This window comes from Furipterus horrens, unplaced genomic scaffold, assembly GCF_987537825.1.
Source record: "Furipterus horrens unplaced genomic scaffold, mFurHor1.1.pri manual_scaffold_7, whole genome shotgun sequence".
Lineage (NCBI taxonomy): Eukaryota > Metazoa > Chordata > Mammalia > Chiroptera > Furipteridae > Furipterus > Furipterus horrens.
Genome location: NW_028327177.1, coordinates 133,142,686 through 133,166,213, shown reverse-complemented (window position 1 = coordinate 133,166,213; position 23,528 = coordinate 133,142,686). Strand labels below are relative to the sequence as shown.

Genomic DNA, 23,528 nt, shown 5'->3' with positions numbered 1-23,528 from the left:
CCCTACAGCTGTTCTGGAGTTATTACAAGATTGCATAGGAGCTGAAAACTTTTTCGGATGTTTGCCTACAGAGTATAAATAATATAATTTTTTTCTATAGCACTAGATTGATTTTTTTAAGTAAGTAGTGGTTGGTGTGCCTATTGTACAGTTGCAAAAGGTGAGAGGACCTGGCCAGTTAGTCACATAAACTTACCTAGGAGCCCTCTGTGGATAAGGCCGGGAAGACAGACCGGAAGTTGTTCTCTTGTCCTGTTTGCCCTCTGCCTCGCTCCCTTTGTTTGTCATCCTACTTTCGGGACTAGTTAGCCTGAAACTTGTTGAAACAGTGTCATTTTGAGGCATTTTTAAGAAAAGATTCTTTATGTAAATCTGTGTGCAAGGAATATCCCGGCAGGTCTAAGGTCTAAGGCATTGTCAGTTGTGGGTTCTGGGGAAAGAGGAGAAAGAAATATATTCAAAAGAGTGCCTACCACCAGCAGCCATCAGATGGGGTTTCTCAGCTGTATAGTATGTTTTGCCTAATTGGGGTGAGAAACACTTTGGGGCCGGTTTATCCTTTGAGCCTTGGATTTGCATGTTTTTATTTTTATTTTTAATGCATGTATCTTTTCCCAGTGCTATTGAAATGTTAGAGAATTAAGAAGGGAAAAATATGCATCTGTAATCCTCCTTTTCTCCTAATGAAACTGCTGTTGCATATACTTCCATCCGAATCTTTTCTTTTTCTTCTGTAGTTATTTTTATGTGTCTAGAATTAGAAAATGCCTATATTTTTGTCTCCTGCTTCTGTGAAATGTCTTTCATTGTGTCCTTGGAAAGCTGGCTGAAGGACAATTACTGGATGATACCACAGTGTGTTAGCTAAGTTGTCACTCTAGTCTGAAACTTTGTATTGCATACTGCTTTTTTCTCAAGACGTGACTAATATTTGTATACTGTTACTATTAAGTGATGAATGATCTTAAAATTATGCTGAGGATGAGGAGAATGGGAGACTAATGAGAAAATTCTTCTGTGCTTTTCAGAAATTATCCTGATTTGTAGCTTGGATTTGTCAGCTGCTGCTTTTAGACATTCATTTTTATTTTTTTGTTGGTTTCCATTTAAATGAGTTCATTTCTTACTTATATCCAGATATATTTTCTATGGCAGAGTAACACTCATCAGTCTTCATTCTGATTGACAAACATAGCAAGCTAGTACTATGGGAAATAAGAAGTGGTGCCAGAAAAAGTGATAATGGCCAGAATTTTCACTGGAGAAAACTTTTGGAAGAGTGAATTGATTGATGGAGTGGTTGGAGTGGTTTTGTTTTATTTTGCCTGAATCAAGTAAATTCTAGTACATTAAAGTCACTTATAGTTTTAATATATATAGTTTATTTTGTTATGACAAACTTGAGAATTCATTTGTGACTCACAGTGTACTGAAGGTTCACCAGTTTATTTTGTTAAAGCAAGGAAACTTTTTAAGTTAATGGGTATTTAGCTAAATGAGCTGTAATTCTCAGGAATGTGTATAGGAGAGAGGGAGATCACGCAAACTGAGAATCTTTAATTTCAAATATGTATTGTGTTAAAAGGTTAGTCAGGTGGTTTTTTATCATCCTTCTTATTTAATCCTGGAGGATTAATTTTTCTTTTCTCCTAAAAATAAGTCTACAATGCTGACAGCAATAATGGATCCATAGATGTATGTCAACTTGGCTTATCACTTTATTTGGTACCCCCCCCCCCCTTAGTACCTGGCAATAGCAGGCACTCAGATATTTGTTGCATGGACAGTGTTGCTTATTGTTAATTGAAGTATAATAAACCTTCATTTGATCTTTTATGTGGTAGTGGTTTAATTGGAATTGTTTCTTAAATTACTCGAAAAAGCCCAGTTACCTTTGTACTTTAAGGCACTACAGTATTCCCTTACTTATTGTGGATATTATGTTCTAGACCCCCCGTGATAGCTGAAAATCCGCGAAGTAGGAACTTTACATTCATTTTAGTATTTATATATATTTTAAGGCTTTATAAACCCTTCCCACACACTTATAAACCATTCCCAGTCCCTTATTAACCTTTTCCACATTTATAAACACTACTTATGTTCTTAAACATATTCTACACTCTTAAACCTACGTAACTTTAACAACATACATATACAGTACCGCAAAATCCCACGATATAGTGAAAAATCTGCGATAAATAATTAAATATAATATTTTTAAAAATCCCACGATACAGTGAAGCCACGATAAGTGAACCATGATATAGAGAGGGACTACTGTATTAAATTTTTTTAAACGTGTTTTCTCAAAGTTTTAAGCTGAATGACTTTTCTCAAAATTATTTTTCCCTCAGGAACAGAAGTAAATTTTAGAAATAGCTGTAGTAGTTTTAAACAAGTAAAATCGATGTTGATTGCAGTTTTCTGAGGCTAATAGTATATTCTCAAAGTTTGCCATGGGTAGTGTAGTAAAAAGGGTTGGGCGGTTCAGTGATTAGTATAAATTTAAGTATTCTAAAAATTATTGGAATAATTTGAAAATGAGAAAAAGTTTTCGGTGATTAAATTTATACATAAATATAATTTTTCTTTGTTAAAAGCGAATATAGTATATAAATGAGCATTAGAACTGCACAAAGAGAAACATCCTTTATTATTGTTTCTTTTTATTTCAGAGCTGAAAACAGACTGAAATCGTTTTTCAGAGTTTAAAGAAGATCAGGAAGACAAGATGGGGACGCCTGGCTCTGGAAGGAAAAGAACGCCAGTGAAAGACCGATTTTCTGCTGAAGATGAAGCTTTGAGTAACATTGCCAGAGAGGTGTGTGTGGAAAACCCCTCTCAGCACTGACATGTACAGATGAGAGTGTTGTAAAAATGCTAGAGTGAGAACTATACAGACATTGATAATGTTTACTATAAAATGTATTTGGCTTCTGAAATACTGTATTAGAATAAAATATAGTTGCCATCTCCTTGGATATCTGTTCAACTCATTTAAATTAACTTTTCATTTTATTTTTGTGGATTATTTGAGTTCCAGGTAGTTGTCCTGATCTATTGAATTTTATAATTAATCTTCAGCATTGGAACTTAAGGTAATTAGAATCATGAAGATACGCTAGCTATATTATAGATGCTCCATAGGCTACATATACAGTTAATATATTCCAGGAGGCTCTGTGTAAATGTTGGCAGAAACAATCCTTATTTGGTATCTGCTTAGATTCAGTGTCTTAACTGTTTTTTAAAATATTGCAGTGGAATTTTTATGTTTAACTTTTAACTAGTAACAGGGCTTCTAGAGCATTTTTGTTTTAGTTTGTTGACAACTCAGAAAAAGAGAAAAAAAAGGAAAGGGTGTCACCTATTGAATCACTGGCAATGTTTCCTTTTGCACTTTGGAAATTTAAGATAACTCCTAGCTGTGATTTCTTAGTGAGGTGCCAACTTTGTTTCACGCTCTATCTATGGCTGCAGACTTGACCTAAACTAATCTGATACAAGAATTGCTTAGAGTGCTGTATTATTAAGTCATACATATTTTTTTTGGTGAGAATTATTCCCTCATCACTTCCTCTTTGTGCTTCGTAGTACGTTTAGACCTACCGTTGTTTCCTTTCGACATATTACACAGTCTTTTTTGGCCCAGCTTATTGTTACATTTTTCCTCTTGTAAACTACTCAGTTAACGTTTGAATTAGAAGTCAAATTTTGTAGGAGGATATTTGAGGCAAAGAAAAGTATTCTAAAAAGTGATGACAAAATTTATATTACTTTAACAAAATTATAACAGTGAGATATTTTTAGATAAAAAGGTAAAGGATATTTAAAAAAGAAATAAAATGGCTATTACTTTATAACAATATTAAGTATTTGCATAAATGGAGTATTTTGGAACCACATAGTTTTAGTTGAAAATTGAAACTGCTCAAAATATTTACTTCCAAAACTGGAGGGGTATACCCAGATTTCTTTAAGGGGATAGGATACCAGTACCTTCTAGGCTATTTTTGTACTGTCATTAAGTATTTGAACTCTTTTATTTTTAAGGGTCTCTTGTTTTATTTACAAATTTGAATAGCATTCTAACATCCAACACCTAAGTACTTACTATGGGACAGACACTATTTTAACTATTTAAAATGCATTAATTAATTTAATCCTCACAAAATTCTGAGATTGGCTTTATTATTATCTTCATTTTGCAGATGAAGAAGCCATTGCACAGAAAAGTTAAGTAACTTCCTTAAGGTCATATAGCTAGGAAATAGCAGAGCTTAGATTCAGACAGATGAACTCTGGCTCTGAAGTCTGAGCATTTAACCACTCTTTCTGCTATATTGTTTCTGAAATCTTCTCGACTATTGTAAACATAGTGCAATGAACAGGGGGTGTATGTATCTTTTCGAGTTAGTGTTTTTGTTTTCATCAGATAAATACCCAGAAATGAAATTATTTAATCATATGGAAGTTCTGTTATGTTTTATTTTCATTCATTCATTTATTCATTCATTCCTCACTCAAGGAGATGTTTTTATTGATTTTACATAGAGGGGCAGGGAGAGAGAGAGAGAGAGTCAGAGAGAGAGAGACAGAGAGACAGAGAGAGACAGAGAGAGAGAGACAGAAACATCAATATGAAAGAGAAACACCAATTGTTTGCTTTCCATATGTGCCCAGACCAGAGATCAAACCCGCAGCCTTTTGGTATACGAGATGATGCTTCAACCAACTGAGCCACTTGGCCAAGAAGTTCTATTTTTAATTTTTTGTGAAACCTGTATACTGTTTCCCATAGTGACTGCACCCAAGTTTTATTTTCACCAGTTGTTTACGGTAGTTCTTTTTCTCCACATCTTTACCACCACCTGTTATTTCTTGTCCTCTTAATGATAGCCGTTCTAAAAGGTGTGAGGTGATATCTCATTGTGGTTTTAATTTGCATCTCTCTGATGATTTGTGACTTTGAGCATCTTTTTTAATGTCTATTGGCCATCTGTATGTCCTCTTTGGAGAAGTGCCTATTTAGAACCTTTGCCCATTTTTTAATTGGATTTTTGGGGGGGTATGTGTGTTGAATTTCATGATTTCTTTATAAATTTTGGATATTAACCCCTTATTAGATGTATCATTGGTGAATATGTTCTTCCATTCATTGGGTTGTCTTTTTATTTTGTTGGTGGTTTCCTTTGCTGTGCGAAACTTTTTAGTTTGATGTAGTCCCATTTGTTTACTTTTTCTTTTGTTTCCCTTGCCTGAGAAGATACATCAGAAAAAATAATACTAAGAGAAATGTCTAAGATATTACTACCTGTGTTTCTTCTAGGATTTTTATGGTGTTGAATCTTATATTTAAGTCTTTAATCCATTTGAGTTTATTTTTGTACATGGTAGAAGAAGGTGATCTAGTTTCATTTTTTTTGCATGTTTCTGTCCAGTTTTCCCAACACCATTTATTGAAGAGACTGTCTTTACCCCATTGTATGTTCTTGCCTCCTTTGTCAAATATTAATTGACCATATAGGCATGGGTTTATTCCTGGGCTCTCTGTTCTGTTCCATTTATATATATATATATAGATAGATAGATAGATAGATAGGTATCAATATATCTGTCTATCTGTTTTTATGCTACATATTTGGTGCTTAAACCTACTTGTAAGAGTAAGGAACAAAGAAAGCTCTGTGGCTGTTTTAACATTTGTGGCTACTAGAAATTTTGCATTTCATTTCTAAAAATAGCTTTATTGAGATATAATTCACATAACAATTCACCCATTTGAAGTATGTAATTCAAATATACTAATAGTATTTGGTATATTACATTACTAATTTTTAAAATTTGTTGAAATATATGTAACAAAATGTGCCATTGTAACCATTTTTAAGTGTACTATTTAGTGGCATTAATTACATTCACTGTTGTGTAACTGCCACCACTGTCTGTTTCTAAAATCTTTTCATCACCCCACACGGAAATTATGTTACCATTAAGCAATAACTTCCCACTTCCCTTTCCCATACCCTGGTAACTTTTAATCTACTTTATGTCTCTTGCATTTGACTATTCTAGATATTTCACATAAATGGAGTTTCACAGTATTTGTCCTTTTTTGTCTGTCTTATTTCACATAGCATCATCTCTTCAAGGTCTATTCATATTCTAGCATGTATCAGAACTTTATTTCTTTTCCCCCTTTTAAATGACTTCATTCTTTTATATGGCTGAATAATATTTCATTGTATGCATCTCCTACATCTTGTTTATCCATTTCTTTGTTAATGGACACTTGGTTGGATTGCATTTTGTCATCTAAGGAGGTAGTAGCTGCTCTGAGCCTCTAGTCATGAGAAACAAAAATGCGTAGTTTTTGATTATGGATTAGCAGCCTGAGAAGAAGGATACAAAGGGAAGAATTGTGCTTAGTTTAAAAGGTACTGTCCATTGTTTTTGTTTCATGGAATGGTAATTGAAATCGTTTGCTAGAGCTGATGATCTTCTCATAGTTATTGTTATTTTATTTGAGTCATTTATTCATTTTTAGGCCATGGCAAATTAAGGCTAAAAAACTTATGGCAAGGATAGCCACTTTTAAAAATGCAAAGAATTATCATAATCAGCAATAATTAAGAGCGTTAATACCATCTTTCATTTGAGAATAGGGTTTTTAAAAAACATGAATTTAGAATGTCATTCATTCAGTAAATGTTTATTGAGCATCTGCTCTTCACAGATGTTGTGTTAGGTACAGAGGATATGAAATGGGCAGGAAATAACATGGTCATTTCCCTTATGTAGCTTAGATTCTAGAGAAGATAATAGACACTAAACAAGGGATTACCTAATACAGTAGTTTTTCAATTTTCAGCTCCTTTTGTCCTTCAAGATTAATGTTTACATTTAGTATGGTGATTTCTTTTCTGGAATTGAAAGCTACAATTGTCAGTGTATATCACAATCAGTGGCATTCTTAGAATTGAGGAAACACAGTACTGTATTTATTTACAACTATGTTAAGTGCTTTGGGTAAACAGTAAATGGTTTTATTACAGAGTGTGACAGGGGAACTCAGGCTTTGGAAGGCTTCCCTGAGGAAGAACCCTTCCACATGGGTTTTGAAGGATGAGTGGAATTATTTAGGGGAAAGGGAATTTCAGATGTTGGGATGAGCTTTCCAGTCAGAGGGAAGACTGTGACAAGCTTTTGGGATTGAAAGAGTATTGAGAATTCAAAGATTAACAAAAATAACAGCTAACATTGCTGAGCTCTTGTTATGTGCCAGACACTGTTCTAAGTACTTGAATGCATTGAGTCCTCACCGTGGCTCAGCTTTGGCTTGCGCATCTGGGTGGATAGAGTGGGGAGGAGGTGTAGGGAGGAAGACCATGAATTTATGTTAGCGTGCGTTAAGGTGCCTATGTGGCTTCTAAGTGGAGATTTCGAAAAGGCAGTTTTGGGGATACAGATCAAGAAGTCAAAGGAGAGGTCTTGGCTGAAGATAAACCTTCGAGACTTGTCAGCATGCAGAAGGTAATTTAAATCAAGAGTGTGGGTGAGACTGTCTAGGGAGAAAGTATGGAGTTGAAGAAAATCACTCCTCAGGCTGAGCCCTAAAGAGATCTAAGATTTCAAAGTCAAGTCTTTGAGTCTTTCTTAATCCTGACACTTTTTTGATCATTGTATATGTTTTGTTCAGATTGTTATGTGCAAATTGAATTTGTCTGAAAAAGTAACTCCATAGGAGGCAGAATTATTCTTACTTAAAATACCTTTTTTTGGTTCTGATGGTGTGGCTCAGTGGGTTGCGTGTCATCCCCCAAACCAAAAGATCCCTAGTTCAATTCCCAGTCAGGGTACATGCCTGGGTTGTGGGCCAGGTCCACAGTTGGTGGCGTGTGAGAGGCAACCAGTTTTCTCATACATCAATGTTTCTGTCTCTCTCCTCCCTCCCTTTTCCTCTCTCTAAAAAATAAATAAAATCTATTAAAAAAACAAACCTCTTTTTAGTCCTTAGAGAGAAAGTGGGAGAGAGAATCATCAACTGGTTGCCTCTGTACACACCCCGAACCTGCAACCTAGGAATCAAACCCACTACATTTCAGTATACAGGATGATTCCCCAACCAACTGGCCAGGTCATAAAATACATTTAACTGTTCAGTGATGGCACAGAAAAATGTATTAAAGATTATGAAATGTGAGTTATTTTTTCAGAATTATAAAAAATGAATATTTTTCTTTTCATTTCTACCCAGTTTTATAAAGATCAAAATTCTCCTTCTTTACTTACTGCTTTTATTAGACAAATCCTTTGAAAGAGTAAATCCAAGTTCTGTAGTCATTTGGGATTTCTTATATCGGCATTAGTGCATGATTTCAGCCAATTCTCATCAAGGGCAGACCTCTCTCCATTTTCTCTCCCCATTTACTCACTGGAACTAAGGCAGAGGAGGTGGGAGGTGTGGATTGGGGCAGCACTCTCTTCCAGCTGCCTCTCCCCTCTTGCCCCCCGCCCCTATGCCAGCCTGGCCCTGGCTCTGTGATGGCCAGTGTTACTCTCAGTATCTCTGTTCCTTGATTTGTCCTTCTAACCAGAGTTAAGGGAGGGTTATTGAACCCTAAAATTTAGTTTTGTGTCAGGGTTATTGAAAAAATATTTGGTATAATGTTCACTGTCATAATCTTCACCATTCCTGTGACTTACAGGAATTTGGATAAAAAAAATTTAAATAGCACAATATCATTAAACTAAATGTGAAGACCATACTGACACCACCTTTTACTACCTTCCCCTCCCCCTCAAGTATATCTGCTAAAACTGATTCACATTTTCTCCTGTGGTTAGTTATGTTACTGCAGATTCAAAGTTTCAGTTTTCCTGTGCTATCTTTTTATTAGGTTCTTTTTAGACCTCAGTAATAAAGTATGTAATTTAAATTTCCTCTCATTCCAAAGAATATTTTTCTATCAAAAGGTCTTGAATAAAAGGCAGATATAGTTATTTGATATCAGAAGAAAATGAGTTAAAAATCCCTAGATTTTATCTAATACATATTGATGCTTATGCTCAGAAAACTTTAAATATTTAGTCTTCATTTATCAAAAGCTTTAAGAAGTGTGGTTTACCCTGGCTGGTGTGGCTCAGTGGATTGAGTGCCAGCCTGTGAACCAAAAGGTCCTGGTTCGATTCCCAGTCAGGGCACATGCCTGGGTTGCAGGCCAGGTCCCCAGTTAGGGGCATGTGAGAGGCAACCACATATTGATGTCTCTGTCCCTCTCTTTCTCCCTCCCTTACCCCCTCTCTAAAAATAAATAAATAAAATATTTAAAAAAAAAAAAGGTGGTTAAACATAATTACATTGTAAGATCTAAGAAAAATGGTACCTAAGATTTTCTACTAAAGGGATGTTGCTAGGAAATTGAATGATGATCTTTATTTCGTAATTTGGAAACCATAGCAACACAGTAAATATTATGTCTCTTAATTTGTCTTTTAGGATTCTTTTGGCATGAGTGCCATGGAAGAATAAACAAAATTAAACAGTAAACTCTGAGCCTTAGCTACCTGAATTAGTCATTTTCCTTGAATGTTTCACTTTCCTAGAATTTTGTATTTCAGATTTGTTGAAATTAAAGCATAGTCTGTAAAGGTCCAGATTATACCTATTTCTATTACTCATGCCAGTTGCATGGCAACTCCAGACTTGGCTCAGTTCAGTGCCGTTAAGGAACTGCTAAGCTGTTTTCAATAGAGGCTGCACCATTTTGCATTTCTATTAGCAATATGTGAAGGTTCTGATTTCTCTGCTTCCTGGCCAACAATAGTTATTTTTGGTTAAAAATTTTTTTTATTATTATTATAGCCATCTAGTGGGTGTGTAGTGGTTTCTCGGTGTGGTTTTGATTTATAAGTTCCTGATGACTAATGATGTTGAGTATCTTTTATGTGCTTATAGGCCATTCATATATCATTAAAGAAATGTGTATTCAGTTCTGTTGACCATTTTAAAACGGAGTTATTAGTCCTTTTACTGCATCCCATCTGCTTTTGGTTCTAAAATTCCAAAAAGCATAAATCTAAAACTGACAATGAAGGCAACGTCCCTAATGTAGAAGTACTCAAACTGTACTACATAATAAATTCTCATTTTTTCCTAGAAGTTCTTTCTCACTGTTCATTATACAATTCCTAATGATTAGTTCAGTGATAAAGTGAACATTCTACAAATATCGAAGGTTGAAGAGTTAACACAACTTAAAGCATTTTTTCAGGTGTGATCAAAGCCCACGATTTTTGCTGTCATTTTTTTTCCCCCTATTTGTCCCAGATATTCAGTGAGAAATGAATTTAATACTATTCAAATGCATCTTAATTTTTTGCGTTACCATTTTCACTGCTCCAGGAAGAATAACATTTTTTACTTACCTGATTGGATATTATTTTCTTTCATCTGCTTTAATGTGCCCAATATGTGAAAGTATAATGATTAGAATCATTTTTAGACACGTACTTGGTCCCATGACCTACTTGACTTTCAGTTTCCAGTACCCGGAAGTGGTAAAATGTATGTAACAGGATTTACCATTTTAATCATTTTGAAGTGTACAATTCAGTGGCAATAAGGACATTTACATTGTTGTGCAACGATAACCACCATCTATCTGCAGAACTTTTTCATCATCCTATACTGAAACTCTTTACCTTTTTAATAACTCCCCATTTCCTCCTCTTCCAGCCCCTGCCAACTACTGGTTTACTTTCTATCCCCATGGTGTTTGTTCTTAGGTATTTTATATAAGCAGAATCATAAGATATTTATCCTTCTGTGTCTGGCTTATTTCACTTAACATTATGTCTTTCATGTTCGTACGTTTTGTAGCATGTTGTCAAGTTTCCTTTTTTAAAAGGAAGACTATTTCATGTGTCCATATATTGACCTAAAAATGCCCAAAACTGTAGTAAATTTTTCATAACAGTTTGAGTCAAAACTAATAACATATGCAAGGGAGCAAGATTTCAAATGCTCCCCAGAATAGCAGCTTGCAATTTCTCTTATGCATTTAGAATTAAGGAGGAAATGTAAGGAAGATTACATGAAGTTTGGAGAAAGCAAGGAGGGGTGGGATTACAGGATAGTTAACCAGATTATTTGTTCTCTTGAGGGTGGCTACACCTTGTAGGTATTGCTTCTGGCATTTCATAGATGTGTCTACCTGGATGCCAAGAACAATAGACCAGTCTTGCTTAAGGGCTGGTGCATGACAACCCACCATGACCTGCCCAATAAGGAATTTCTGATTTATTTCAACATCCCTTTTTCATACACATATATGACATATTTTGTTTATGCATTCACTCATTGATGGACATGTGAGTTGTTTCCACTTTTTGAATATTATGAATAATGCTGCTTATGAACATTGGTCTATAAATATCCGTTTGAGTCTCTGCTATCAATTCTTTGGTCTTATGTACCCAGAGGTGGAATTATTGGATCAAATGGTAATACTGTGTTTAATTTTTTAACCAACTTTGTTTTGAACGCGGATAAACTTCTGTGGTCCTTTATTAGGTCCCATTTTTTTATATGTGTGAAGTAGGTGTTAAATCTGTAGCAATTCTTCCATGTGATTGCATTCTGAGGGGAAGATGCTGGTGTTAACTACCTAGAAGTATACTTTGTGTAGCTGATGGTGGAACTCAAGAGTTAAAGAGTTTAGCTTCAGTCATAGTTGAAAGGCTTAACTGATTAATACATGTAGAAAGCTGTTATTCCAGGAACTGGAATGCATGACTCCAGGAGGTCTACAAGCATTGCAACCTTTGTGCTCCAGAAGGTCTGCAAGTGATCCAGATGGTGTCTGAGCCATGTGTTCCAGGCTCAGATAAAGAATTGTTGATAAGCAGATAAATAAACACTAGGAAAATTGCCACTAGACTGCTAGTCTTATCTGACTAACCTTTTCCAAACACCTTACCTACTCTTTTCTTCTCCCTATAAAAAGGTTGGCTTGAAGATGAGACGTTAAAATGGTTATTGAGGGTCCATAACTCACTGTCTTCTCAGATTGCTGGCATCTGATTAAAGCGCCCATAAAGGTTCAATCCTTGTCTCTACTTTTCGGTTCTGGTAGTGACAGGCAGCACGAACACCCACTTTTCCAATTTCATATTTATCATTGGTCTGTTTAAAAATGTATCAGTGTAAGCAGCTATTTTCAACCCGTGTGCTACTGACCTTTTCTCTAAGATTGTCAGATAGAAAAAAATGACAACAGCCAATACAATAATAGCTATCTGGTGTGAATAAATCAAAATTATACCTATTTTTTGTCAGATTGGTAAAAAATACATATTGCTGTGTGCTGCAGAAGTTTAGTAATTAGTTTATGTGTTCCGTGACATGAAAAAGGTTGAAAATCACTGACGATAGGTAATAGAGCACATGTTTTGTCTACTACACGAGAATTACCATTAGTTCCTTGTTTCTCCTACCCTCAGCACTGCCTCAGGCATCTGGTAGTAATGTAGCCAAAGAACCATGTCATCATCGGCAGCCGTCCGTCTCGAGAGACGATGGTGTAGCTTCTTAAGAGTCTATCTGCACCGCCGAGAATGGTTGTGCAGTCCGACTCGGGAGTGACACGGTATCTGTCTCCTCCCGTGTTGACGCTGGAGTGTCCTCTCCAGTGAAGCTGAAGCTACAGAGCCTGGGCAGGGTGATATGGAGGGTCTGCTGTTGCCCATGCAGCAGACCCCCCCTCTCTTCGCAGCTGAAGGGTCCAAGGGAAAGATGGAGTCAATACAGCTTGGCTTCAGGTGCGCCGCAGGAGTTGCCGGTGTTGACTACAACGTCAAACCGCCTTAGGGACTCCGGCTCCGGATTTTCTGTCGGGGTTTACTCCCTGAGCCTTTCCCCTGAAGAGGTATGCCGCAAGACAACGGAGGTTTTTTGGAATCAGAGTTTTCCTTCTCTGATGTGCCCTGACTGGAAGATCGAACCAGCGACACTTAGCTCGCAGGCCGACGCTCAATCCACTGAGCCAAACCAGCCAGGGACAAAGAACCATATAAAGTAGTTTTAAATCCTGTTTCTCTCTCTTAAGCTTGTTTAGATGCCTCTTCAAGACCTCCAGGGGAAGTAACATCTGAGTTTTGATCAAGCTGTCTAAGTAACACAGGGAAGGGAAGGGTGTTTTTGTGGCACTGAAGTCCATGTTCCTTCTGTTACACAGCAGTCAGGTTCCTCTCCCTTTTGTTGTGAAAGAAGGTTTATTAGAGAATAGATTTCAATGACCTATAATTTCGGTTTAGTGAGCGAAGTCCCATTTTAGTATCTGTTGTGCAAAGTTGGTCACAGATATTAGAAGCATGAAATTAGCATTTTTGATAAATTTCTAAGGGAGGTGACAAGTACAAAGCTAATGTACATGGAAATGAAAATGTGTATACATTGCTATGGCTTTCTTAAAAAAGAGGTTTGAAACTTTTTCCCAGGAAAATGATACTTTGTAATTTAAAAATGTTTTTGCTGTCTGCTGAAGCATAACTTTAGACTTGCGTCTTTTTCTGTAAAATAAAACTTCTAGTAAGAAAGTGGTGCCCACTCATAGAGAGATAAAGAAGGCAGAGCCTAGTTGTTTTTTTGTTTTTGTTTTTGTTTTTTCCTTTAAAAAAGAAGGTGGGTTATAGGTTTTCTAAAGCTAGAGGCTGATGTAACATTCGTATGAGGAGACTAATTGCTCTGGTCATGTCAGTGTTTACAGCTTGAGGTTGGTGGATCGGTTGATTGCAGTTACTTCATAGGGTTTTTGCTACTGAAAGACCAGTTAAGCAGACGGGGAAACTGCTGAAACTGGGTAGCTGAATAACTGTTAACTGTTAAACTGTCTCGTCCTCACAGAAGCCTGCTGTGACCTTGTCAGGCATAACTTAATTGCTCCCTCACGCATGCTTCCTTATAAGCATTGTGTTTCTGTCTCCCTCGACTAGACTGTGAACTTCTTTAGGGCAGGGATGTCTTATCTTATTCTGTATTTTCAGTATGTAGCATAATTGCTAACCCACTGTAGACCCTTTGAAACATTGGTTGAGCCACTTCTTAGTATGAGACTTGAGCATAAATATAACAAATGAGAAGAAACAACCACTGTATACATCTGTCAGGAGGGGAGATTGAAATCAAAGTTAGGATGTGGCTGAGAACAGAGGAAACCACTGCAGGACAGAAACCAGAGAGAAGACTTTTGTTTCATGTGGTTCATCGTGCTATTTCCTTGTCTCATTTCCTTGGGACTTTGGCCCATGGCTTGAAATTCTTTTGTTTACTTAGCAGACATTGAGGCATGCAAGTTGTAGGGTGACAGAAGCATGTCATTTTAATGCAGCGTCATAAAGCCACATGAGAGGCATGTACATACAGTATTATTCTATGAAAGGGGCATTCTTCATAGAATGCAATATTTTAGAATAAAAGAGAATACCTCCTGCCAAGCAACCAGTCTCTGAAGAAAGGCTTAACAGAGCACAGCCAAGTCCAGGAATGGCAGCAGATGGGAGCATCCGGTATCTGAGGGGCAAGCGCTGGGAAGTAAGGCCTCTAGAGATCTGACTGGGAGTAACCTTATTTCCGTTTTGCTTTTCCTCTCCTCTCTTCTATTCTCTTTGTGCTAGTCCGTGGAGTTTTTGCTTTAACCGTAAGTAATGGGGAGACAGTGGAGAATTTTACAGAGCAGAATGACATGATCAGAAATGTGTTTTGAAGGGTAGATTGTCAGTCTTGTAACCATATAGAAGATGAATTATAGGGCAGAATCTCAAGGCAAACAGATGGGTTTGGAGGCAGTTGCACTTTCCAAGCAAGAGAGGAAGAGTTCCTATTGTGTGATTCTATTTATATTAAATGTCAGAACAGAAAAATTTATAGAGACAAAGTTTTGTTTGGCCAAAATGTTTGTTTAGTTTTTTTCTGTATGATGGCTCCAGTAGTGCTTAGTTGTCTTTAACTTCTCTCAAAACAATTTTGTATTGTTTTTTATTGTATTGTGACAGCTGTCATGTCAACATGCATTAAAAAAAAAATCACAATTGGTGAATTTTTGTGCAGCCATTTTAATATTGAAGGTGGAAGAAGAGATACAACATTTTGGCATATTATGCTTTATTATTTCAAGAAAGATAAAAATGCAACTGAAATGCAAAAGATTTGTGCAGTGCGTGGAGACGGTGCTGTGACTGATTGAATGTGTCAAGTGGTTTACAAAGTTTCTTGGTACTGTTGACATTTTGGCTAAATAATCCTTTGCTGTGGGGCTGTCTGACGCATTGGGAGATGTTTAGCAGCACCCCTGGCCTCCGCCCACTAGAAGCCAATAGCGGGAGACAGCTGACATACTCAAAATATCCAAATCAATAAAGTTATTGGTGAAAATGAAAAATGTCTTTTATTTTACAGAAAAAAACTAAACAGACTTTTTGGCCAACCCAATAGATCAGTGTTGCCAGGAGCTGGAAAGAGGGGATAATGAGTGACTATTACTGAGTGTGGGGTGTTTTTGTTTTGTTTTGTTTTGCTTTGGAATGATGAAAATATCCTGGAATTAGATAGTAGTGATAGTTGTGCAACCTTGTGCATATACAAAAAAACCACTGAATTTGATGGTATGTGAATTATATCTCAATTTAGAGAGAGATGAAGAGTTCCTGAAACAGGCAGAAACAGTGGAAAATAAAAAGGCAAGATGGGTTTGTGAGAAACTCAGTGGTAAAGAATTGACCATACTTGGAGACTGAATATTGGCAATGCCCGAAATGAAATAGAGGCTGGTTCTGATGTCTCTAATTTGTATGATTAAATTGATAGGGGAAGGTACTCTGGAAAAAGTGAGTTTGGAGAGACAAATAGCAAACTGTGTGAAAATTTTTGAGTGTGTAATCAAGGCAAGCAAAGGTAAGGCCCAGATTTCATGAGAATCTCTGGGACTAAAGAAAGAAATGAGTGTATAGGAGTTGACTGAAATCAGACAAGCTGCTGATAGATGATATCTTGTCCTACCACTGCCCCCAGCCCATGGAAGGTCATGGCCCATTTGTTCCTTATCCTCTAGGCTGGTGTAGAAGTAGTGGTGATTGCTGTTTTTAAATAAAGCTGAATCTTTATATTACTTTTCAGGCAGAGGCAAGACTGGCAGCGAAACGGGCTGCCCGGGCAGAAGCAAGAGATATACGCATGAGAGAACTGGAACGACAGCAAAAAGAGGTAATGGGGGGAGTAACCCTAATTTTGTGCTAGTCTAAAAAAAATTCATACTTGGCTGGTTTACTTCTGAAGTAAATCTGGTTTCTTTTGAAACATTGGGAAGAGTGTAACCTATTGTGTGTATTTTAACAATCCATTCCATGTCAGCAAGTTAAATGTGGTATTTGTTTTAAATAACAGCAAACACATATTTAGCTCTTACTATATACAATGTTGTAAGTTATTATGGTGTTACAAGTGCTTTACTTATTAGCTATAGTATGCGTAGAGATGACACAGTTATTTACTGTAGTTCTAAATGTCTTAGAATTTCTGTTCATTATACTGTGATATCTACATCGTAAAGTGCTGTGAAGTCATTCATCCTTAGTTTTTAAGCATAATTAATAACAGGAAAATATTCACATGAGAAAGTGAAAAAACAAAACAAAAAAACAAACAAACTGTAAGACTTTTAGAACTCCAATTTTATGTTATAAAACCTGGTACCCAAATATAGGGTCGAAAATTACTAGAAAGAAGTGGTCACTATTAATACTTCAGTTTGTGGTGGAATTATGATAGATTTTATTTCGGTCTTATACGTTTCCATAGTTGATACATTTTAGTCTGCTTTCATCATCATCAGAAAAGCAGAACCAAATTTAAAAAAATAGGCATATAAAAATTAGGATGCTCAAAAATGAAACAAGTACATTTTTTTTTTTTTACCCTTTCTTTCTGACTTTGACCTAGTTCTGTAAATTCCCATAAAATATTTCTGATGCTGTATTAGTACAAAGGAGGAAGAACCTGCAGAGTAGTTTTAAATACTTTATTTTGATATTGATGGTGGATCTTCTGCTAATGGATTAAATAGAAATATATAGTTTCCATATTGTTACAGCTGAAAACCAAAAGCAAAAAGTTCATATGTTGCTAATATTTTTAAACCTCATGTATAGTTTCAAATGTTGAATGCAATTCTTGGCTTGAAACAAAAATGTTGCAATGCATTGTTTTTTATACTCCTAAAGTTTTAGTAAATTATAATGAGATAATTATTAAGTACAAGTTCTATTTATGGTCCTCTAAACTACAGATAACCATATGTGTCTTATTATTGAACATACTTAGTTTAGTAATTTCTGTATTTTTAATGTGTAACTTTGAGTCAGCAATCATTGCTCTTCAGGGCAAATGTATATGATTAATTTAAGACTTCAGAGATTGCAGTAATTTGGAAACACTTCAGTTTATGAAACTTTCCATTTGTAGCATTCTCATCATTCCTTTGATCAGAAGTGGGGACAGATTCACAAGTGGCTGGTAGGCCAGGATTGCCTGTTCTGCATGTTGTGTTCAGTTGCTGAAATAATGCAATCTTGAAGTAAAACATTGACTAATAGTTTGCAAAATAGGAGTGTTAGGCATGTTTGAATCTAAAGGTTAGAGAGACTCTTCCGTCTGTAGTGGACCAAATATGTACTTCGAGTCCAACCATTTCTGGTCTGGTTTCCAGCCTCACAGTTATCTCAGGAATACTTCTGACCAGAAAGATTGAGTAAATGAGTATGTTTTCTTTCTTTGGGTTTGTTCTTCTCGCCTTTGAATTTGTCCCCCTCTCCCTATCTCCCTTTCTCCTCCTCTCCCCTTCACTTTTTCTCACTCCCCCTTCTACCCTGTCCTCCACCCCCCCACCCCTTTTAACAAAGTTAGCAGGGTCTTTATTGAGAGGTGACCCAAGTCAGTTTTCCATTTCCTCTGAAAATTACTCTTACTTTTTCAGTTCTTTCACTTCCTTTTCAAGTCTACCACCACTCCCAGATTTGTTAACTACAGGAGCAAATTGTGAACCAGTAGAATATTATTAACTGTGAGTCATTGTCTCCTATTGCAGGGGTTCTCTACTTGGTATGTGAATAGACTTGGGGACGGGACACAAAGCCTTAAAATTTCACACACACAAAATTTTTTTAATGTGAAATGCCCACAGGTATTTTTATCATCAAATACTCAAAGAGTGTTTGATCCCTAAAGGGTTAGGGACCACTATCTGATTGCTGCTAAGTCAACAACTTTCATAAGCAAATTCCTTCTGTGGCATCATTTTAGGGTACAACCAGAATTAAAATATCTATGACCGTGTTGACCTACACATTTAAAACTTTGTCATACTTCTCATTGTGATATTTTAGAACATAGAAAAAAGATGTTTTATTACTTTAGAGTGGGATCTGTAAAGTGTCATCTGCATGTAATTGGATTAATATTACTAATGGTGCATTGAGAATGTTTTGTGTGAATAAAAGAAATAACTTTGCTTGCAAATTTCCCATAGATATATTAGTTTAATTTCTTTTTAATGATATATTATAGTTCTAAAATTAAATTGCCTAAGATTTTAATATCTTAGAGCAGACCAAAGTGTTATCGTACAAAACCTACATTAAAAGTCTGATATTTGATTCCTGTACTCAGAGTCCATGAAGATAAACATATTTTCATCTCTGTGAAATGTGTGCAGTTCAGGCAGTGAGTGTGCTAGATTTTCGTGGAAGGGAGAACGATTTGGGTCAGAGGTTTAAAGCGCGGGTGGTGGCTAACCCCAGATTTGAATGATAGCTCCGAGTCGGGTGTGCAGAGAAGCTGGGGTTTTAGTTTCAGATGGGAATAATGATCACTTCTAACCTCTTCTGACACTTGCTTTTACTCCTTTCGAACTGATACTTCATCTCACTTTTTATCTTATTCTTGTCTCTCTGGCTGCTTTCTGTCAATGAGTCTATAGAAGTTGGCATATGATAGTCACAATATAAAATATAAATTACTAATAAACTTATAATAAGATAATGCAGACACAAACAATAGGATTTTCAGTTATTAGAAGGAAGAATTTTCCCGGGTGAAAAACTTCCAATTTTAATTAATTTTTTGTGTGAGGTGGAATGTTGGGATGCGAACAGGGAAAGCAAGGGTGCCAGGCTCAGGAATGAAGCTCACTTTGTGTTCTGTATGTCAACACTGTGCTAGTGCTTTTTACATGTGTGTTCATTTCACATTCTAAGATAGGTGCCACAGTCTGTATTTTATGGATAAGGTGATAAAGGATTGGTGAGTAAACCACTTCTTAGTCATGGGCAGAGCCAGAATTTGGAGGTATGACAAGAGTACCCCGTCTGCTAATGGAGTAGAAGGTAAAAGGATCAGCAAGAAAAGACCTAAGTTTTTCTGGGCGTTCAAATAAGTAGTGTTTAGTTTAGCCAGTGAGTCTGTTTTTAAGTGGGCTGTCTTAATCAGTAGCATGTTGGTGACCTGAAAGAGGAACTGCAGCTTCTGAAGTTTCCTAATTGGAGACTGTGGGCCTGGCTGTAGCCTGACTTAAGTGTTATTTGTTGACAGAGAAGATGGTCATGTGTATTCACTGGGTTGTGGGTTTTTAAAAAGTAAAACTACTTTATTCTTACTTCAAGTGGACTTTGGAAAACAAGAATTATGTTTCACTTCCATTAATTTAATTTAAATGTATTGAGGCATGATTTTCCAGAAAGCCTTAAACAAATATAAGCATCGTCCTATACGTTCAGCCTTGGATACTTTATACTAATAAGAACTGCCAGGACAGTGAACATGTGTTGTTTTCCTGACTGTGGAAGAGAAGGATACTCTGCCTTAGAACTGGCGCCTGAAAACACAGCTTGCTGAGTTGTTATTTTATAGGGCCCTGGTGCTGTTAATTCAAGAAAAGCCAATTGGCAATTAATTAATTCATCCACCCTCACCTGAGGACATGTTCATTGCTCTTAGAGAGATGGGAAGGAAGGGAGAGAGAGGAGAGAAATATCCATGTGAGAGAGAAACATTGATTGACTGCTTCTTGTACGCGCTGTGACCAGGGACTGAACCCGCAACCTAGGCATGTGCCCTGACCAGGAATTTAACCTGCGACCTTTTAGTGTATGGGACAATGCTCCAACCAACTGAGCCACACCAGCCAGGGCACAATTGGCAATTTAAATACTGCTATAGAAATACCTAGGGAGTGGAGCTCTTTGTTCTTTCAGATAAGGAGATATTTCTGAGTAAAAATTAGGAAAACTGCTATTTTCTTCATGTTCTTTTTATGTAATCAGTGTAGAGTTAGCCAGTGTAGGATGGAATCTTTATGGTTCAGTTGTCTGGTGAGTCAAAGGAACCGAATGCTGGTCCCAGCTTTATAACTCTGAAGGGATCAGACTAATTGATCTCTAAGGACCCCTCTCACTCTTAAGAATAGTTCTAGGGTGATGCTGGAATCTTTTCTTTTATATGAGGGTTTTCTTCTATTTCCCTCATATTTACCACTATGCAAAAGTATTCAAGGTAGGGGGAGTAATTAAAAAAAACCAAACTATCTAAATGCCTGTCTTTCTATTTAAGAGTGGTTCTGAAGGGCAGATTTTCAGTAAAATATGTGTTTTGGGTCTTTCCCTGGTGTAATAAAATTTTACTTTGAGTTCTTTGTACAGTAGCCACTAGCCATATGTGTGTAATTAGATTTATATTTAAATTGATTAAAATTAAAAATTTAGTTTCTCAGTTGCACTTCTAGCATTTCAAGTGCTCAAAAGCCACATGTGGCTAGTGGCTACCCTATTAGTACAAACATAGAACATTTCCATTCTTACAGAGTTCTGTTGAACAGAACTGGTTTACGGTGTAGTTTACGATTGGAATAAGCTCTATTCTCTCAGTTCAAATTAAGTGGCCTTATATGGGGTTTACATTTTATTCTCTAGACTTCTGAAATCTTTTTAGACCTTTTTTCAAAAGTGGCTAAAAAGAAAAGCTGTTTAAATATAGAGGTATATCAATATTTAATAAGATATTTTTATTTAGAATTATTTTTGTAATAATTATAATTGAAAATGAATATGAATTCATTTGTCTTTGCTGTATCATGAATGGGATGTGCTCATTAGAAGTTGGTTTTTAAAAAGAGCTCTTGTATGGTAGGTGGAATGAAAAGAAAGTTTAGCATGAAAGGAGGATTGAACATTAAACCATATCTGTCATTCTAGTACTCCAAATAATACTGGGTGGGGGCATGTAGAATTAGCCAGCCTTGGTACCACAAGGCTCTTTAAGCTAACCAAGCCAAGTAGCCTAGAACTGGTCACCACTGAACAAACTGAACCTACGCTGCTGGGCTAATTAATGCACATGCCCCCAAAACTTTTGTGCTATCACCTGATAATCAAAGAAAGGCAAGAAGTTTGTTTAGCTTCTTGCAGATTACATGTGTCTATGGAAATATAAACCATTGATGAATTCCTAAAGATCAGAACACCCTATTGGATATTGGCTCATTGAATCATACGGGTGTTTATAAACAGACTTCTGAACAGATTTGATCAGATGTGTCATTGTATACAGCAGATGACAAACAGGAGTTTTTAAAAAATTATTCTCAAAATCATGGCCAAAATAAGGCATTAAATGTGGTGTTTAGTTGAATTACTATTTCTGTATTTGAAATGAATCATCAGGCAGAGCCACATTTTTTTTGTTCCACCTGCATAATGATCATGCTGTGTGGCTGTGGGGTGTTTGAGGTACTGATTCATCACCGTCATCCACTCCGACCCCACGTGGGCCAGTTGCATGTCTGACTCTTAGTCAATACAAATCACTTCAATACTTTGAACTTTGAAAATCTGATAGATCAGAAGTTTTTTACTGTTGGTTAGGTTCTAGGGGCTAGTCATTTGATTTCACATAACTCAGGATTTAATGCTCCAGTGCTAATATCTGAATGTGGAAAAGTTTAGAATTACATTTAATTCAGTCAGTCTTTAGGTTGTGGTCAGTTTTCTTTGCAATATTCATAAGACATAATTCTTACTAACTTCACCAACTCTAAAATACCCAGTTATAAGTAGTTTTTCATATTAACACTACATAGTCAGGGACTGCTTCATTTAGTTGCTTTTTCTTTTCCAGTTAAAGTAGTGAAGGAAAAATAAATCTTTGTAGTGAGCAGAAAATTATAATCCAAGTATTTTCAAAGCAATACACTGTCTCTAATAAATCTGTAATAAAGTAAACATTTCTTCTTGCCTTGCATAAACTAACATTCAGAAATGAAAAAATCGATGAAAGTCTACTTTTAATGCTAAACTCAATTTCTGTGTAAGTATACTTTCTTATTTTTATATTGGTATGTTGAGTTGTCTTCATCATACATAGATTATATTCTATAAGTGGTCAGACAGACATACATACACTTGTTAAAATAAAAATAGCGCCAATATTATTTCTACTTTCTTTCCAACTGAAGCATGTGGCTGCCCAAAACTTAGCTTTTGAAACTGAGTTGTCCATACCTGCTTGCTGTAAGGAAGGTCTGGCTGTGCTTTTAACTGACTGTTCTTCACTCAGTTGTTCTGATAGACAACCCTCTGTTCAGTGATTAATTCTCCATGTACTTTCTCCTTTCCCAGGAAGATTCAGAAAGGGCCAGGTATTCCCACCGGTCCAGTCATCATCGTTCTTACCTGGTTTGTAATAACCTATAAACTTGCCTCTAATACTTTTCCTCCTTAACTTAATGTGGTCACTCACAAACTTTTGTTTTTATTTTTATCAGGGAGTTGAGGATGCATTGTCCATTCGAAGTCTTGGCAGTCACAGGGTTGGTATTTTAAGTTGTTTACACAATAGCAAAAGTTGTATATCTGAGCTTTCTGCAGCACCATTGCCTAAGCAATCTGACAATGTTCATGCAATTCCTTTTCCTTTTGTTTTTTAACAGAAAATATTGGCAAAGTTCTTTCTTTGGAAAGTGATGCTTTCTCTCAAATTATTGCTATAAGTCAATCAATTCTAAAATCATATCTTTTAATCTATTATCATATTTACTCTTTTTCTATAAAAAGACCTTTGATTTTGGAAAATTATCACAAAATAATAAGATTGATTTTATAGAATAACATCTGCATGGTTCTGACTTTCAGATTTCTTCTACTTTCATATTTTTAAAAAATATTAAGTGAGAAATATTTTAATTAAGCTTTAAGTTACTATTTGTAATTTTATTACATGGAAGAATTGAGTTACTGATTTGAAAAATTCCCTACTTGTCATATTTACAGAAATTATCCTGCTTCAACATTGTGATTAACGTTTTGTAGTTATGTTTCAGTTTTAACATGCATTGTTGTATTATGTCAAGGTAAATGAGAAATCACTTTTTGAAGACTTGCATATTATGCCAAGACACTGATAATTCTCTTAAAGAATTGTG

At 36.0% G+C, this 23,528-nt stretch overlaps 1 protein-coding gene across 15 annotated transcripts in view; it reads left to right on the top strand.

Annotated features, from left to right (window-relative positions):
- The window catches only part of LRRFIP2 (LRR binding FLII interacting protein 2), a 94,992-nt gene that overhangs the window by 16,044 nt on the left and 55,420 nt on the right, over positions 1-23,528 (top strand). For 13 of the 15 annotated variants that reach the window (XM_090284486.1, XM_090284492.1, XM_090284493.1 and 10 more), the window contains 5 exons: positions 2,679-2,824; positions 16,178-16,264; positions 17,522-17,572; positions 22,726-22,782; positions 22,872-22,916. In XM_090284486.1, the coding sequence (XP_090140612.1) occupies positions 2,735-2,824; positions 16,178-16,264; positions 17,522-17,572; positions 22,726-22,782; positions 22,872-22,916 (330 nt within the window). In that variant the 5' untranslated portion in view covers positions 2,679-2,734. Of the gene's footprint in view, positions 1-2,678; positions 2,825-16,177; positions 16,265-17,521; positions 17,573-22,725; positions 22,783-22,871; positions 22,917-23,528 lie in introns of those variants that run through there. The other 2 variants (XM_090284495.1, XM_090284490.1) reach the window with 2 other exon arrangements.